The sequence below is a fragment of the Balaenoptera physalus genome, assembly GCF_965194825.1.
Source record: "Balaenoptera physalus genome assembly, chromosome: 9".
NCBI classification, from domain to species: domain Eukaryota; kingdom Metazoa; phylum Chordata; class Mammalia; order Artiodactyla; family Balaenopteridae; genus Balaenoptera; species Balaenoptera physalus.
The window spans coordinates 98,690,523-98,709,637 of NC_138888.1; the positions used below are offsets into that span (position 1 = coordinate 98,690,523).

The window sequence follows — 19,115 nt, forward strand, 5'->3', positions numbered from 1 at the left end:
CCAAGGATGAGGAAACTAAGGTCTAGAGAGATTAAATAACATGTAGGAGTTGAAGTCCAGCAGCTGAGAGGTGAGAAGGCGGTTTTGACCAAAGCTAAGTATTTGCTACAGAATTTATAATTTAATGAGTTACGTAGATTTATTAATTAAAAACCAGAGTATATATATTATATATATGACTGAATTATATAAATATACTTTATATATTTTATATATTTTATATTTTATAAATTATAATAAAAATATAATATCTGCCATGATTGAAATATCAGTTGTGAGATGTTGGAAAAATGATACATTTATCAGTTCAAAATTGTGCACGTGACTCATTTAGTACAACATGGTACTTTCTCTTGTTCTAGGAAAACCCCTCAGGTAGATTTCTGAGTTAAATTTAAGGTTAAAGTTGAAATGTCTACTCTTTCATTCATTGCTTCATTTTACAAAAAATATTTACTGAATGTCAGCTATGAACCAAGAATTTCTCTGTGCTCTGGGACTAAAGCCAGAATAAGTCAGACAGGTTCCCCGGCCTTTTGGAGCTTACATTTTAGTGAGGGGGCAAATCATGCACCAGAAAATCAATGAGTGAGTGAGAATTCCTGATTAGCGACATGCACAACTGAGGAAAAAAAAAAGGCAACGGGACAGAGAGTGCCTGGGGAAGTTATTTTAGATTAGACCGTCAGGGGAATCCTCTGTATGGAGGGGATATTTGAGTTAAGACCTAAATGGAGAAGACGGTTCTCAGAGAAGCAAGGAGGGAAGGGCCCTCTCTGTGGAGGGATCAGCAAGTGCGAAGGCCCTGGGGCAGAAACAAACTTAACGTGTTTGAGGAACAGGAAGATGAGGCAGCTGGAAAGCAGTGAGGGGAGGAAAAGTGGTGGAGGAATATGAAGAAATAGTCAGGGGTCACCACGCTGAGAAGCTGGAATTTTATTTTAAGGGCAAAAGAAAGTCAAGAGGGTTTTAAACAAAACAGAGCCATAATCTGATTTACACTTTTAACACAGGTTATTTTGGCTGCCGTTTGGAGATTGGATTATAGGGTGCAGCCTTGGAAGCAGGGTAGTCATTAGTAAGCTATTGCAAAAACCCAGGCTAACAAGACATGGAAATAACCTAAGTGTCCATTGACAGATGAATAGATAAAGAAGATGTGTTACATATATACAATGGGGTGTTACTCAGGCATAAAAAAGAATGAAGTGAGTCAGACAGAGAAAGACAAATATCACATGATATCGCTTAGTATATGGAATCTAAAAAATAATACAAGTGATTCTATATACAAAACAGAAACAGACAGACATAGAGAACAGACTTGTGGTTGCCAAGGGGGAGGTAGGTGGGGAAGGGATGGAGTGGGAGTTTGGGATTAGCAGATGCAAACTAGTATGTATAGGATGGATAAACAACAAGGTCCTACTGTATAGCACAGGGAACTCTATTCAGTATCCTATAATAAACCATAGTGGAAAAGAATATGAAAAAGAATGTATATATGTATAACTGAGTCACTTCGCTGTACAGCAGAAATTAACACAATATTGTGAATCAACTCTACTTCAATAAAATACATGAAAAAATATAACCCAGGCTAACAAGATGGGAGCGTGTAATGGCAGTGGGAGAGGGGAGAAGTAAGAGAGTTAGAGAAAGGGACAGATGTGAAATATTTGAGGAGAATGGACAAGACTTGCTGATAAACTGGATGTGGAACAAGGAAACGGGAAGAATCAAGAATGCTTGCTGTCAGTATAAGCAACTGAGTGGAAAGCGCCAGTTACTGAGCCGTGGATGACGAGAAGAGGCATCACCGTTTTGGGGGTGACATCAAGAGTTCTGTGCCTGCGCTAAGTTTAAGGTGACCCTCAGACACATAAGCGGAAATGTCAAGGAGGCTTCGAGTTGTGTGAGCCTGGAGATCAGGCGAGAGACACGGCAGCCAATAAAAGATGGGCGTTATCCTCCTAGAGATGGGATTTGAAGACACAGCATCCATGGGAAATTTGGAACTAAAGGCGGCCCCGTGCTGAGTCCTGGGACAATCCCCAGTGTAGAAGACGGTTAGAGAAGAGAAGCCACTGAAGAGGCTGAGAAGGGTCCTTCCAGGAGGGAGGAGAAAACCAGGAGAGTGTGGAATCTCAGAATGCAGGACAGGACAGTTTCTAGGAGGCTGGTCATTTGCCTGGAATCCTGCCCTGAGGCGAGGGCAAGGAGCCCAGAGCCAGCCGAGGCCACTGAACTTTGATTCGTGAGGATTCTGAATTTGGCAAAAGCAGAGACAGAAGCTCACCGGCCATGAACTAGAGTGAACGGAGGCTAAGGAGAGGAGGCAGCAAGTGCAGAACATTCCCTTGGGGAGTTTTGCTGTGAAGAGCAACAGACAAGGAGGTGAAAGTGAACAGGGGTAGGGGATCGAAGGTGTTTATTTTGTTTCGCTTTTGTTCTTATTTTTAACAGGAGATATTAATCGCGCTTTACTGCTGATAAGAACGTTGCAATAGAAAGGAAACCACTAAACTTGCAAAGGAGAGAAAGTTTGATGCCGCTGTCTCTGTAGCAGGGTTGTGAGGACCCGGCTGAGACAAATGGCCAGCAGAAACTTGTGTGACTTTCTCAAGGGCAGTTTAGCTCCTCAGGCATGGGATAAGAGGAGGCCAATATTTGGGTTTAGTCAAAGCTTGGGGTTTTCTGGAGAGAGGGGCTTACAAGGGAGTGTCATAGTGAAGATACATGGAATTTACATTAGTTAAAAGAAGGAAGTGAGGACACAAGGGTGGAGATGGTAGTGTAAAGTGTCAGGGTTGCTGGATTGGAGGTTCCAGTGGGCTGGAGATTTATGGCATTGGGGAAAACAAAATAAGTGCTGCAAAGGTAGGAAGTGAGGTCCTTGGAATCAAGTTTTCAGAGTTGGTGACCCTGTTGATTGGTGGAGTGAAATGATACAGCTGAGCTAGGCAGGTGATGAGAACCCAGACGGAAGGGGAAGAGCAGCTTGTCATCAAGCTGAAGTCGAGGGTCCTTCAACAGACGGTGGGTTCCCTGACTCCTGCAAGTACTTCCGGAGTACTTTACAGGGGATCCCTGTAAAGACATGCCAATTCTCTAGGAGCTCCTCTGAAATAACAGCCCAAAGGCCAAAATTCAGGTCACCTTCTAAACCTCATCCTCATTAAATATTGTGGTTTGGGCGTGTATCATTCACTAATTGTGTGACCATGGCATTTAATTTAGTTCTGTTGAGCTTCTTTCATAAAAGAAGCTCATCACCATCACCACCACCACCACCATTATCAACATCATCATCATCCTCACCATTGTCATCGTCATCACCATCATCATCACCAGCATCATTATCCTCACCATTATCATCGTCATTACCATCATCACCATCACCATCATCATCTTCCTCCACCTCACCATTATCACTGTCATCACCATCACCATCATCATCACCAGCATCATTATCCTCACCATTGTCATCGTCATCACCATCGTCATCATCACCACCACATTATCCTCACCATTATCATCATCACCATCACCATCATCAACACCCTCCTCCTCCTCACCATTATCACTGTCATCACCATCACCTTCATCATCACCAGCATCATTACCCTCACCATGATCATCGTCATCACCATCACCATCATCATCACCAGCATCATTACCCTCACCATGATCATCGTCATCACCATCATCATCATCATCACTGTCATTATCCTCACCATTATCATTGTCATCATCATCATCACCATCATCAACATCCTCCTCCACCTCACCGTTATCACTGTCATCACCATCACCATCATCATCACCAGCATCATTACCCTCACCATGATCATTGTCATCACCATCACCATCATCATCACCAGCATCATTACCCTCACCATGATCATCGTCATCACCATCATCATCATCATCACTGTCATTATCCTCACCATTATCATTGTCATCATCATCATCACCATCATCAACATCCTCCTCCTCCTCACCGTTATCACTGTCATCACCAGCATCATTATCCTCACCATGATCATCGTCATCATCATCATCACCATCATCAACATCCTCCTCCTCCTCACCGTTATCACTGTCATCACCAGCATCATTATCCTCACCATTGTCATCGTCATCACCATCGTCATCATCACCACCACATTATCCTCACCATTATCATCATCACCATCACCATCATCAACACCCTCCTCCTCCTCACCATTATCACTGTCATCACCAGCATCATTATCCTCACCATGATCATCGTCATCACCATCATCATCATCATCACCAGCATCATTATCCTCACCATGATCATCGTCATCACCATCATCATCATCATCACTGTCATTATCCTCACCATTATCATCGTCATCAACACCATCACCGTCATCACCATCCTCCTCCTCACCATTATCACTGTCATCACCATTGTCACCATCATCATCCTCACCATTATTATTGTCATCATCATCATCACCATCATCTTCCTTCACCTTCTCCTCCTCCTCACCATTATCACTGACATCACCATCACCATTATCATCATTATCATTATCACCTGTATACAGGTTGCTATCATTTATTTAGGGCCTTTCCACTGGCTCTGCATGGAATACTCTGTCCCCAAATGTCACCTCCTCAGAGAATCCCAATCACTTAATCTAAAGGAGGACCTTCTGACACTCTATTCCTAAACACCCCGTTTTATTCCTTACGGTATTTATGACTATCTGGAATTATCTTTTTAATGGGAGATCTAATACATTTACTTGTTTACTTATTTATTGTTTGTATTGCCTCTTTCAAGAAAAATTTCTATGAGATCAGACACATTGCCTAAAGATTAGAGCAATGCCTTATTTATAGTAACAGTGAATGAAAAGGTAAACTGTAAAATCCTCTACAGTTATTGTTATTATTGGGAGGAGATGTGTGACCTCAGTATAACCAGTTTAAAGAAAGAAATAGTTTGTAACACAAAGAGAACGCACTTGATTTAGACATTGTGTTTTTGAAGCATGTTTCGTATATATTTATTTTTGAGAAAACTTTCAACACTTAAGAGTTATGGAGTAGAGGACAAGTACTGGTCAACTCATCAGACCTAGCTTGAAATAATCAAGTAGAGTCAATTACCTGTGACCCAAGACAGAAGATCATTAATGTGGTCAGAGGCAAGGTAGACTCTCCAGAATGATAAGGGTGCTGCTGTCACGCCCCCTCCGACACCCACTCCCACAAACTGGGACGATCATCCCAGAAGTACCCTGGACCAAAAGCAAATGCATTATCCTTCAACAGATGACATTATTGTCATCTGGCCAGGAAAGGTTAATCTCCTAACTTCCTTTGACTCTCATTTATAGTTTTCACAATACCTCACAAGGTAAACCCTAATCTAATTAAGCCTTTTACCTTAAAATTCTTAACATAGTAAATTCAGTGCAGAATTCTTTCCAGTCTGAGCATCTGAAGGTGGCTTTAATTTAACACACTCCTAAATATATTGGCTCATAAAAAGTCAGGTTTTTCGCCTCTTGCTGCTTTATTGAGGATGGTTACTCCAGAATAGCACTGCGTTTGCTTTTTCATGCTCAAACATGTTTCAAAGCCAATATGATTAATTTGTGTTTCATATAAATCATAGTCAACTGACAGACATATTCTTAGGAAAAACAATGTTATACACTGGTTCATGAGAATTAAAAAAACACATTTCCCAGGCATTTTAAAAAGAAGTTTTAGTGTAAAATAAAGTACAAAAAACCTGTAATGCTAACAAATAAACCATACAGGAAATGAATTCCTTGAAGCAATAATAATTTAAAAAGCAAATTTATAAAAATTCTCTCAAATTTTATATCACATATAATTTATGTTTAATGTAGGATATTTGATATGACAAAGAATGGGGCTTCTCTACATGGTAACTCCTAGGGCTACGTGGATCTTAAGATGAGAATCGTGAGGCTATATATGAAAATGAGCTATAAAGGACAAACTGGGAATTGGTAAAGAAAGAATAGCGGCTTTTTCTTACTTTCCTTAATGTTTGCTTTTAAAATGAGAACTATTTAAGCACCTCTTATAATTTTAAATTTAGGCTCCTTTTAAAAAGATCAAAGTGATACATGCATGCAGTTGAGAGATTCAGATAATTTCCTGCTCCCAAACCAACTGCTTTCAAGGTTGATAAAAAATAATCTAAATAAGATGCTCCTTTGCTGCTTCTTGGCTCTTCAGACGTTATCTATTGACTTTCTCTTACTAGGATGAGGAAGTAGCTCCCTTTCTCCTCATTTCCCTGCACCCTCACCACACACACACACACACACACACACACACACACACACTTTCTGTGCCCCAGCTCTCCCTCTGCCAACAGAGTTGGGACACATTTGGTAGGATCCGTGTTCAGAGCGCCTATTCCACCCACACAGCCCCATCCTCTGGAGGAAGCCTATGAGCTGACAGGAGCTCCGTGGGCTGGTGGGTCTGTCCGTGGGCACTGCTCCCCTACCCGTCACCTCTATGGAGTCGAATCTTCCTTCTCAGGCTATGGAAATTCCCCAGGGAAGGCGTTCGCGGTGCTGCGATGGGGGTGCAGTCCTCTTGGAAATGGTTTTGGATGTGCTAACCGCCTTCCCTGCCTGTTCTCAGCACAGTATCCACCCACCCCCGTCCCCCATGGCGCTGGGACCATGGTCTGCATCTCTCCAGTGTCTGTCAGGCTGGGGGAGGGTGAGCTACCCGACGTGTGGCGTTGGGGGTGGCTCTGGGGTCCAAGGGCCTCTTTAACAAACTTACAAGAAGCCTTTTGTTTTAGCCCCTCCCTTCCCCTTCCAGGAGACCTTTCCTCGGCAACATAGTATAATCACCCTGCTGCTGGTTCAGGATTTCACTCTCTATGTTCTGTTCAGTCAGTTCCCACTTGCCCAATATGCTTTCCAGCCTTGTTGTGTTCTTTCTTTTATTTCCTGTGTCCTAGTGAGTTAGGACCTTGTAAAAACCTCTTTACACTCATTTTATTGGGATTTCAGAAAGGGATCAGAGGCAAAGGCATATATTCAATCCACCATCTTTATCCAAACATCCTGAAGTTTGATTCTTCACAAAGGTGATTTACATAGAATTTAAGAAAAACATAGGTTTTTATATGAGATATTACAGTAGGAGGGTATTAGCACAGTATATTAGCCAACATGATGCAGACCATGGGGAACAGACTGATGGAATAAAAAAGTGAACTTTTGCTTTAATAAGAGATGAGTTCTATTATTTAAAAAATGTCATTTGTCTATAGGAATCACCTCTCTAAGCACAAACTGTAGTATCCAATTAAAACTGGGCCATGGGAACTATATTCAATATCTCGTAATGGAAAAGAATCTGAAAAACAATAGATACATGTATGTATAACTGAATCACTTTGCTGTACACCTGAAAATAATACGATATTGTAAATTAACTATACTTCAATATTAAAAAAAAGTGGGCCAAATATAAATTGGTGCAGCCACTATGGAGAACAGTATGGAAGCTCCTTAAAAAACTAAAAATAGAATTACCATATGATCCAGCAATCCCACTCCTGGGCATATATCTGGAGAAAACCATAATTCGAAAATATACATGCACCCCTATGTTCATAGCAGTACTATTTACAATAGCCAAGACATGGAAGCAACCTAAGTGTCCATCGACAGATGAATGGATAAAGAAGATGTGGTACATATATATACAATGGAATACTACTCAGCCATAAAAAAGAATGAAATAATGCCATTTGCAGCAACATGGATGGACCTAGAGATGATCATACTAAGTGAAGTAAGTCAGACAGAGAAAGACAAATATCACATGATATCGCTTATATGTGGAATCTAAAGAAGTGATACAAATGACCTTATTTACAAAACAGAAACAGACTCACAGACATAGAAAACAAACTTATGGTTACCAAAGGGGAAAGGCAGAGGAGGGATAAATTAGGAGTTTGGGATTAACATATACATGCTACTATATATAAAATAGATAAACAGCAAGGACCTACTGCACAGCACAGGGAACTATACTCAATATTTTGTAATAACTTATATGGGAAAAGAATCTGAAAAAGTATATGTATATATGTATAACTGAATCACTTTGCTGTACACCTGAAACTAACACAACATTGTAAATCAATTATACCTCAATAAAAATCAAGAATATTAGGCATGACATAGTTTGTCTATTTCTGTTTAAGGACCAGGTGTGTGTCTGACTGTATGAAAAGTACAGATCAATTCTGTCACAATAATAATAAACCACAGTCAATGATCACCCAATTAACTACAGAGAGAAAAAGACAGCAAACAAATGTAGAGGTTCATGACTCTATTACTTAACCAGGAATGACTACACAGTGATTACAACTGGATTAACACGAGCATCGCTTCCCGAGTATCTTTTCTAACGTATTAAGACACAGGACAGCTTGAGATGGCAGATTTAATTTAAACAAGTAAACCAGTGGTTTACTTTATTGTCTGCAATCACTTCCACAGCTGATATGAACATTTGAGTTACAAATGAACAGAAGCCAAAAGTGTGTGGCAGAAATTAACTTATGAAAGCAATTAATGTAAGCAACATATGCATGAACATTCTCATGCAGTAGTGCATATGGTTAATTAAAGTTTAACATAAATTAGATCTACTTAACCTTATTTCAAGGACCATTGGCACAGTTTTTGTTTTGGTAAAATGCCCGTATATCTTAACTAAGGTGATTAACTGAATTTTAGTAATGACCTCCAAAAATTAGCCAAAGCCTCATGGTTCATTCCTTAGTTAGCAGCAAACATGGCTCAAATGCTCTGTTTGTTTTCGAGATGATTCCAAAAGCCAAGACTGGATAAAATACATAAAAGCCAAATCAAGGGATCAGTCTCTCTGGAAATAACTGATATACTTTATATTTAAAGAAAAACTTCCCTTTGTAAATTGTAAGGTTATAAAATATACCATAATTGCTTCTGCCAGATGAACCTGAATTGCTTTAAGTACATTGTTTGATGTCTTTTTCTCTTTATTTACTTTATATGACTCCACCAATAAATTAATACTTAATGTGGCAAAGGTATGTTATGCTACTATACATAAAGAACTCTGTCAACTCTGTGATATGTAGGTACGTATTTTTTCTTATTATGTACACCTTTTTGCAAAGATGATTTAAGATAGCTTATAAAAATGGCCACACTTTCAAATGAGATCAGCGCAGAATAAGAAAATCAGATGTAAGCACAGGAGAACAGCACAAATGTTCACTAGTTGCTATGACCATGCATCAAGTTTTACACTAAACTTCTTGACATTCAAGGAAACCCCTCCCCACCCACAAAAACAAAAACAAAAAAGTTAATTACATATATTTCATCTAAAAAAAAAAAAAAGAATCAAATGTGGTTCCTGCCCTTGGTATTTCCTGTCACAAGGCTGTGTCTAATATGCACATCTACCAAATGTTTTCTTCGTGTTCTTTCTCAACAATTTTGTCAACATTCATACTTTGTCAAAAATTATATTTAACAAATGGTGCACACTTTGAATTATCCTAGAAGAAATGAACATTTTTGATGCTTTGGATTTTGCATATTCTTATCCTGAGCCATTTTCCTATGTCCTATTAAATGTCTGTTTTAATCTAATGGATCTTATATACATTCAGCACAACCTAGGGTTTCTAAATGGACAGATTTGCAGTTTAAAACCTCATGAAACACACGGAGTTGGTTTTGTAACTCCAAAAGATAAGTTTCTTAACTCATATACTCCAGATTTGAATAAACAAGACACTCTGTGCCAGACATTTCCTCACACCCAGACAAATGAAAGTGCCTTTTGTGGCGGTGACTTTCTGTGCAGGCGGGCGGCTTGAGAGGGTGGGCAGTTCACGCTGTGCATTTGGTCTTCTCCCACTGAATATTTATTTTCTCTTTCCTTTGATTAACTGACACAAGCTTTTATCCCTCCTCTCTGCATCCACATCAATGTGGCATTCGATCAACCAGCATCCTCAGCTACATCCTATAAACACGGAAGGGACCTCAGTTTCTGCATTTGGTCTTCTCCCACTGAATATTTATTTTCTCTTTCCTTTGATTAACTGACACAAGCTTTTATCCCTCCTCTCTGCATCCACATCAATGTGGCATTCGATCAACTAGCATCCTCAGCTACATCCTATAAACACGGAAGGGACCTCAGTTTCAGCGTCACATTCTACACTTCAAACTTCTCAGGTCATTGGGAGGAGAAAGGACTTGTTTACTGCTTTACAACTGGTTTAACAGCCTCAGTTATGAGTCAGCATTTATGAAATTAGGGTTTTAAAATATCACTTCCGTAACTGATGAATTATGTAATCATAATGGCCCTCCTAAACTCACATACACGTGACCCTCCTATAGTCCCATACGCAGGACTGAGAATCGGGAGCTCACCTTAGGATGTTCTGTGAGCCTCTGAATGCAGCAACCAAGTCTCACTTATCTCCAGCACTGAGTGAAAGTGCCTGGTGCAGCATGTTCAGTAAATGTTGGTTGATTGAGTAAGAAATTAATAAATGAAAAATCAAAACCTTATTGGCACCTGCCGAGTAGGGAACTTTGTTGGGGGTATTACCAGTTCATCCTAATGTCTAAGTTCCACGGCAATTAGACTAAATTTCTTCACTGATACACGTGTAGACAGACATTAGGGTTTACTCTCTATCCCTATTATATGTCTATCTAGGAATTTCTTTTTTCTAAATTAAGGCTTATTTGAAAATAAAATGAAGGCTTCTCATGCTACCACAGATCTAAAACACATCAGGCCTTCGGTTTATTTTCTCTGATATTAAAATTAATTTAAGTGGAAGTTTCTTCAAAATTTTATAGAATGAGGTGGTTAAAGTATAACAGAAAATTACTGAATGCTAAGATTCTTCCTATGGAGAGAAGATATGAATATAAATATAACCCACAGAGCAGTTATAAAGCATACTCTGTGGAATCTCCAAGGTTTTTCTGAGTTTTTTTGGCATGGGTTCTTTCAACTGTATATAATTCTCATAACATTGAATGTTTGGGCATATTTTAGATCATCCTCTTCCCTAAATTCAGTGAAACAGCCAATAAAATATTTGCCCAAGCAAACTGCCTAAAAGCACGGTTGTATTTCTGATTTAGCCGGTTAAATGAGAATATCTCAAACTAAGAACTTTGCAATCTTTTGTGTATCTAAGGACTTGATGAATGTTAGAAAGATTGACATGAAAGCTTTAATTTCTTCTCAGGTAACCTTACCTACCTGCATTTTTCCTCATTTATATTGAGATACCACTGACATAAAACATTGCATTAGTTTAAGGTATACAACATAATGATTTCATATACATATATATTGCAAAATGATCCCCGCAATAAGTTTAGTTAACATCACCTCACATCATAACAATATTTTTCTTATTATGAAAACTTTTAAGATCTACTCTCTTAGCACCTTTCAAATATACATTTAATAGAAAGAATTTTGTGGCTTAAAGAGTTCTAAGCAGTATACATTTTTCACCATGTAATTTTTGTATTCTCCCTCCTTTTCATGTATTTATTCCCTGAACTAAAATTTTCAAGGTCCTATTTTTCTTCCTTGGATGCTTTGAAGTTCTCAGGTACAGGAATGGGAACGAAGGTTTGTTGAACAGCTGTTATGATCAGGAACAGTGCCTAGAGGTCTGTAAGTCCAGAATGAACCAGTGCAAAAATAGGTGGAAAAACACACCTGCATTGGTCACCTATAAATGACTGTAAATCAATATCAATATGTTTAATTAAAATAAGACAGATTCACTGGGTTCCAGTTCAAGATGGCAATGTAGGGAGATGCTGAACTCACCTCTTCTCGTGGAAGCGCTGAAACCTGTACCTACACATGGAATGGTTTCCTCCTTAAAAAAACTCACTTCTGGCTGAGTGACGACTACACACGGGGCGATAGAGAAGAAAACCACATCGCGGGTAGGAGAGACTGGGGCACAGTTTTGCCATAAGCCACACCTCTGGCTTGGGGACCGGAGCTTCTCCCTGCGGGGTGAAGCGTCGGAGCCCCAGATTGGGCATCTTGGCTTTTAAGACCTGCGCCTGCGAGATGAGCCCCCCGAAACATCTAACTCTGAAAGCCTACGAGGCTTCTCTCCTGAGACCCACGAGACAAGTGATCTGAAAAACAGCTTTGAAAGGGCTTGTGTGCTTGGACTCAGCAGCCCCAGGGCCCAGCTCAAAGGTGATCCCGCCCAGGCTCAGAGTGAAGAAGGCTCAGCTGCTGATAGTAAAGAAGGCCCGGGGCGGGCATCTGACCCAGCACACATGTGGGAGCCCGCCGGCCGCTCTCCGGGATGGAGACAGGAGGGTGCCAGCCCCGTGCTGTCCCTTTGCTGTGCTCCAGAGAGGGCGTCCACACGCCTGGTGCCCTGATGGTTGTGGCCACCGCCCAGGGGACACCTCTCGACTGTCTGGCTCTGCAGGCCAGGGGATCTTGCCTTCCTGCTCCCATGGGACTCTCATAGGTGGTGGTTCCCAGAAAGGCGTGCATAATCCTCTCTGGTGCCCTGAGTTTTGCGGCTGCTGCCAGGAGACACCTCTACATTGCCTGGCTCTGGCGGCCAGCAGGGTCCCGTAGGACCGCAAGCAATGGCAAGATTTCTTAAATGGTTATCACACAGCAGGAGGCAACAGACGCAGGCGCTTGGTCTTCCAGTCGAGGAGGCCTATTTGTTAATCGTCGTGGCTGTGGCCTGAGGGGCAGGCTTCTAATTAAACACCATCTGGGGCTGACCGTAGTCCCTTCCAGAGACGTCAGAAGGTGGGTGCTACCTTCACCCTCTCCCTCTGCTGGGCCCCAGGGTCTCCTGGGGGGAAGCTTTACCAGTGTCTCGGGCCCTGGTTTTTACATATGGTGCCCCAGTTTTTGTGGCTGCGCCCATGGGATGCCCTTTGGTCGCCCGGCTTTAGTGGCCGGGGTGGTTGCATTCCCTGGTCCCACAGGACTGTGGCCATCAGAGATGTTTCTCGACAGGTTCCCCATCCCCCCACCCCCCGGCAGGGCACTGCACAGACAGCAGACGGAGCCCCCGCCCCCCACCAGTCTTTCTGTGAAGGAGGCCTCTTTGGCATCCTGGCGCTTCGGCCTGAGGGTCAGGCTTCAGGTTTGGTGCACGTCTGGGGGCTGACAGAGTGGGTCTCAGGAAGGCAGGCTGTGGGTGCTACCTTGCCGCCCTCCCTCTGCCTTGCTCCAGACTGCTGCTATCTATCAGAAGAGAGCTTATGCACCCCTCTGGAGCCCCAGGTGTTTGCAACTGCCAGCCAGGGACACCTGCATATCGCCTGGCTCTGGTGGCCAGTGGGGCTTACACCTGCAGTCCCACAGGACTGTATATATTTGCACACTTTAAAAAGCTGCTGCCTGAGGGTCTGGCTTCCAATCAGCCTGAATCTAGGTGCTGAGATCCTCTCCTTGGGGGCCTGACAGGTCTTGCTACACCCTCAACTACTGTGAACGATTGAGAATGTAATAGGCTCTTGGAAAATCACGGAGGTTTGAGAGAAAACAAACAGCTGAGTCAGGATTGAGTGACAAGGCTCATCTCCTACACGAGGCCACTCCTGCAAGACTGCAAGAGGTGGCCGTCTCAACTGCTGTATGGAAACCAACACAAAGGACCAAGTAAAATGAAGAAACAGAGAAATATGTTCCAAATGAAAGAATAATATAAAACCTCAAGAGAATACTTTAATGAAAGAGATAGGTAATTTACCTAAAAAAGAATTCAAGGTAATGGTCAGAAAGATGTTCACCAGTCTGGGGAGAAGAATGGATGAATTTCAACAAAGAGATGGAAAATATATGAAAGTACCAAATGGAAGTCACAGAGCTAAAGAATACAATAATTGAACTGAAAAATACACCAGAAAGATTTAACAACAGACCAGATGAAGCAGAGGAAAGGATCAGTCAACTAGAAGACAGGGCAGTGGAACTCATTCAATCAGAGCAGCAGAAAGAAAAAAGAATGAAAAAAAGTGAAGTTAGATTAAGAGACTTATGGTGCAGCATCAAATGGACATTCATATCATGGGGCTCCCAGACGAACAGAGGGAGAAAGGAACAGAAATTTTATGTGAGGAAATAATGCTGAAAACTTCCTTAACCTGGGGAAGGAAACAGACATCCAGATCCAGGAAGTCCAGAAAGTTGTTGATAATATGAACCCAAAGAGACCCGCACCAAGACGCAGTGCAGTCAAAAATTCAAAAGTTAAAGACAAGGAGACAGTATTAAAAGCAGCAAGAGAAAAACAACTTGTTATGTACAAAGGAACCCCCATAAGACTATCAGAAGCTTTTCAGCAGAAACTTTGCAGTCCAGAAGAGTGGCATGATATATTCAAAGTGTTGAAAGAAAAAAAAACAAAAACAAAACCTTCCAACCAAGAATACTCTACCCAGCAAAGTTATCATTCAGAATTGAAGGAGGGATAAAGAGTTTTCCAGACAAGCAAAAGCTAAAGGAGTTCATTGCCAGTAAATTAGCCTTACAAGAAATATTAAAGGGACTTTTTTTTAGCTGAAAGGCAAGGGTGCTAATTAGTAACAAGAAAACACTGGAAAGGTAAATATACAGTAATAAAGTAGCAGATTAATCACTTAAAAGCTAGTATGAATGTTAATAGACAAAAGTAATAAAAATAACTAGGATTACAATAATTAGTTAAGGGATATATATGAAACAAAAAGATGTAACATGTGACATTAAAAACATAAGATGTGCTGGAAGGAGTAAAACGTTGAGCTCTAGAGTAATAAATTGATAAATGCAGTGCAATCCTAGATAGAAAATTCAATTAATGAAAGCAATAACGTATGCAATATTAATGACAGGTACAGGGTATGGTTGGGTTGGCATTCACACTATTTGCACCATGATCTTTAAATATTTTCTTTTCTAATAGGTACAGACTAGCCAGATTCTCCTCCCTCCCTCCCAAGTCATTTTATCATTCATTTTATCATTTCTCTAGACTGAAATGATCGTATTTTTTGAGACACTGAATTTATTTGAAACGCTTACTGAGTTAGTCTCATTGTCAGCTACATTGGGCTAAAAGTCTTTGTTTGTGGAAATCTCTAAGCTCACCGGGGTCAAAGGAGGACGTGTGGAAAAACAAGTCATTATAAAATAAGAGATCACTGGCTTCTCTGATTTGTAGCATAAACAAATTAAACGTTTTCCAGAGTGAGATATGAACAAATCGTATTTTCTGACACAAATTTAAGCTTGTCATAGTTGACATATCTGAGGATCTCAGTGGGACTTAGTCCAGGGATATTTGACACATTAAAACTACAGAATTCTGGGTTGAAAAGTTTTAGCATTTCTACATGGCTAATAAAGAACCACTAAGTACTACTGAAACTACTATAAAATTTCCTGCTGTGAGACCAAAGTTAGCCAGTTTTGTAGATTTTAATTCCTTGTGTCAATGTTTTCTGAGGCTTAGATTTTTATTTTTTTAAACAAAACCTCAGAGGCTTGACTCTGTGTTAACGTTTACCAAGTAGTAAAAATGATCTGTTGAACTTAAAAAATAAGAAGTGGCTATGGTCACAGAAGCTTGTCGGAGCACATCATTTGTCCCTAAATATTTTCAATAAAAATATTTCCCTTTAAGATGCTATATGAAGAGGATTTTGAATTTTCACAATGAGAAGTGTCCCCCAACCCTTCCCAAAGAATTAAATGGAAAATTCTAAGGACCGTTAGGGTTGTTGGCAGCTTATATATTTCTCATTGTCTTTTAATATAATTTGGGGCTTAGGGAGTCCTTAGATACCATTGCTTACATAACTACCTACATGACCAGAAGTAATCATTGCAGTTAAAAATATACTGACTTCCAAAAACAAGGATACGATGCCAAAGAGAAAGGAGAGAAAGGGAAGAAATCATGCCTCAGCAGACACTGTGGACAGATGTTTCCCATAAAAAATGTAAGCATGTTAGTTTTTAATTCAGTGTCGCTTTTCACGAGCTGATAATTTCTTGCAGCAGTAATATTAATTAATCTTTTTCTATCCAGTTCTGGGTCCCAAACCAATACAATTCTGTGGGGCAGAGCGGTTTATCATCCTCCCCGGCAGTTAATGGAATGAATGAAGGTGGATCCCCGATGGCAAAGCGGTGAGCAAGCAGACACTCCGTCTGTGCTCCATCTGTACATCCTCTCCTGCCTGACCCTGCAGGGCCGCTCCTGGGTCCACCACGTGGCCGAGATGCAACCTCTTTTGGCTTCCTGCCCTTTCTCTTGCCTTTCCATGTCTCTTTTCACCATGAGAGATGGCGTAATCTTTATCCAACATCCAGGGAACCACACATCTAAGCAACAAAGTGTCAAATCCATAGGTGGCTTCTCACTACATTTCATGTAAAATGTAAAACCTCTGCCTCAGCTCACAAGGCTCTGTGCGGTCAACGGCTGTCACCTGCAGCAGAATCTTGCCTTCGTCTGCGAGGCTCGGGCTGGAGCTTCCCCCGTGGGTTCCTTGAACTACTGAGCAAGCTCCTCCCTCCCACAAACTGCTCTCTGCACAGAATCCTCCTTCACCCCTGCCTGGATGATGCCGCCTTTGAATTTCAACAAGGCCACCTGTTTTTTTCTCCCTGTTGTCATTCCCATTTATTTTCCTCCAAAGCCCATATCATGAGCTCTAATTATATATCTATTGGGTATTTGTTTTTTGTTCTATACCCTAGTGTCATATAAACTCCATGAGGCCAAGCACCAAGGCTGTTTTGGCTGGAACATGCCGGAAGAGCAACTGGCGCACAGTAGGTGCTCAATTAAAAAAATGGTTGGATGCATAGGGGATGATTACTTGTTGGATGATTATTCTGATTGATGTTGGTCTCTTAGGAATGTAATTGCAATATACAAAAGGACTATATGTGTTATAAAGCATTTAATTAATTTATTCAGTTATGAGACAGCAGTTTCGAGTGATTTTTGTAAACATCTTTACTGAGTTGACAGATTTGGACTGAAGATCTCCATTTGGGGGGATCTCATGGAGATGTCCAAAGCTCCACATATGTTGATAGTTTGCCACTTTTCCCTTCTCACCTTTTCCCAGGAAGCTACATGACCTCCTTATCCAGGATGTGGGGCATACTTATTTACACACTTTACTGGAAAAAGAATCATTAAAATTACTCCCTTTATTAAGAGTTGTTAACGTTTCACTAAAAGATAATTTTCAATGGTAGGTTCATCCATTTCTGCTACATACTATCAAATGCAAATAAACACTTCCATGGTTTATAAAATGGGTTCAGAGGATCATTCCCCAAAATGATAAATTACAAGAATAAATGAACAGTAAAAGCACCTTCTCTTCCTTTTTCATGTACTTGAGGGAAGAAAAAGAATTAAAAGAAGAAAGTGCGGGACTTCCCTCAGGGACACTCCCCACCTCTCCCACTACTGCCCCTCGCCTATATGACCAGCCGTCCCGGTTTTAGCTGGAAATTCCACATCCCAGGACACCCTTCAGTTGCAGGCAAACTGGGATAGCAGTTGCTCACCCTACAAGGGAGGTCACGGGGTGACGGTGTGTGTGGGGTGGAGGCAGGGAGGCACCTGTCCCCTGAGGAAGGCTTTGAGCTTGAAGAGTCGATTTCCAAAGAACCCACCGAGCTCAGCACGGAGCTGGCGAGGTACTGTGGATGGCGATCAGACCGGGGTCGGGGGGGTCTGGAAGGACAGGATGATGCCCATAACCAAGGTGGGGATGGGGACTGATGGGGTTGAGGACATGCTACCCCAGAGTGTGGCACCTGGTATACTGAAGAGTTTAAGCTGAAGGAGTTCGAGAAAACAGAAGCAGGAAGGTCATTCCAACTTCTTCCCTAAAACAGGTCATAAAGTCCTCCTGTGGGAGGTGTCCTCTTTGTACCAGGAGGAGAGGAGTGTCCTTATCCCTGAGAACAAAGGGACCAAGAAGAGTCCAAACCAACAGCCGTTCACTGCGATGACCTTGTACCCCTTAGCCTGTCATTGTCCTCCACGACCGTCCTCTCCTTATCAACCCCAGCAGGACAAGACACATGACTAACTGCTTCCTGGAGTCTTCATTTCCTTATGAAGGGTCCCGGGTCCTGTAAAATTTATATTAAAGCAATTTGCATGCTTTTCTCCTGTTAATCGGTCTTTATCAGTTTCTTTTTCGGACCCAGCTGGGGACTCTAAGAGGACTGATGAAAACTTTTCTCTCCCCTACAGGACCCACCCAAGAAGACACTTTATCTCACTTGGAAGACCTCACTAAAAGCTTTGACTTTTATATAATTACTGACTCCACATTTCCAGTATTAACTGCTGCTCAGAAACAATTGCTAATTCTGCTTTATGGTTTCAAAAAAACCTGTCATGAATTCATATCTCAGCTACATTGGAAGCCGTTTTGAAAATGATTGGTAAGTCTCAGAAGAGCATGATATGGCACATAATAATTAGAAGATGAACTACAAGAAAAAGAAAAAGCCAAACTTCTTCAGAAAAAGGAACTAAAATAGAAAACAGTATAAATATTTCCCAAGTTGAATGTTATTGATGTTACCTGTGAAGTATTAAAAATTGTTCTAATTTAGTAAACTGCGATTGAATTACTTTAATATCTTTTTCCAAACTCATCTTGACTGAAAAGGAAACCGTTGTGTTCAAAATCATCCCCAAAGACAAAAACTGTGTTTCCAGGTCTCTTTTATTTGAAGATCATATAAAGAAGTAGAATACTAAATACTAGCTAACTAAAGCACACGTAGAAAATGGTGCTCTTCCGTTAAGTAACCTACTAGAATTGACAGCATTTGCTATATGCTTAGAATCCTTAGGAAGTTTACACATAAAATAAGGCCACCAAAACGAAGTCAGTCATAATACAGAATTGGGGCTGGCACCTCTGATATCTTCTGAGTGAACTACTAAACCATTGCCATTGTCTTGTAAGCTGTAAGTAGAT

At 41.0% G+C, this 19,115-nt stretch overlaps 2 protein-coding genes across 5 annotated transcripts in view; both read right to left on the reverse strand.

Annotated features, from left to right (window-relative positions):
* Nucleotides 1-19,115, reverse strand: part of KCNQ5 (potassium voltage-gated channel subfamily Q member 5) — a 567,853-nt gene that overhangs the window by 250,207 nt on the left and 298,531 nt on the right. The window lies entirely within an intron of this gene.
* Nucleotides 1,228-12,161, reverse strand: LOC309666569 (uncharacterized protein; the record flags this gene model as incomplete). The annotated part of the gene is made up of 3 exons (XM_082474040.1): nucleotides 1,228-3,602; nucleotides 4,202-4,570; nucleotides 12,005-12,161. The coding sequence occupies 3 exons, from the start codon at nucleotides 12,159-12,161 to the stop codon at nucleotides 3,232-3,234; spliced, it is 897 nt and encodes a 298-aa protein (XP_082330166.1). The 3' UTR covers nucleotides 1,228-3,231.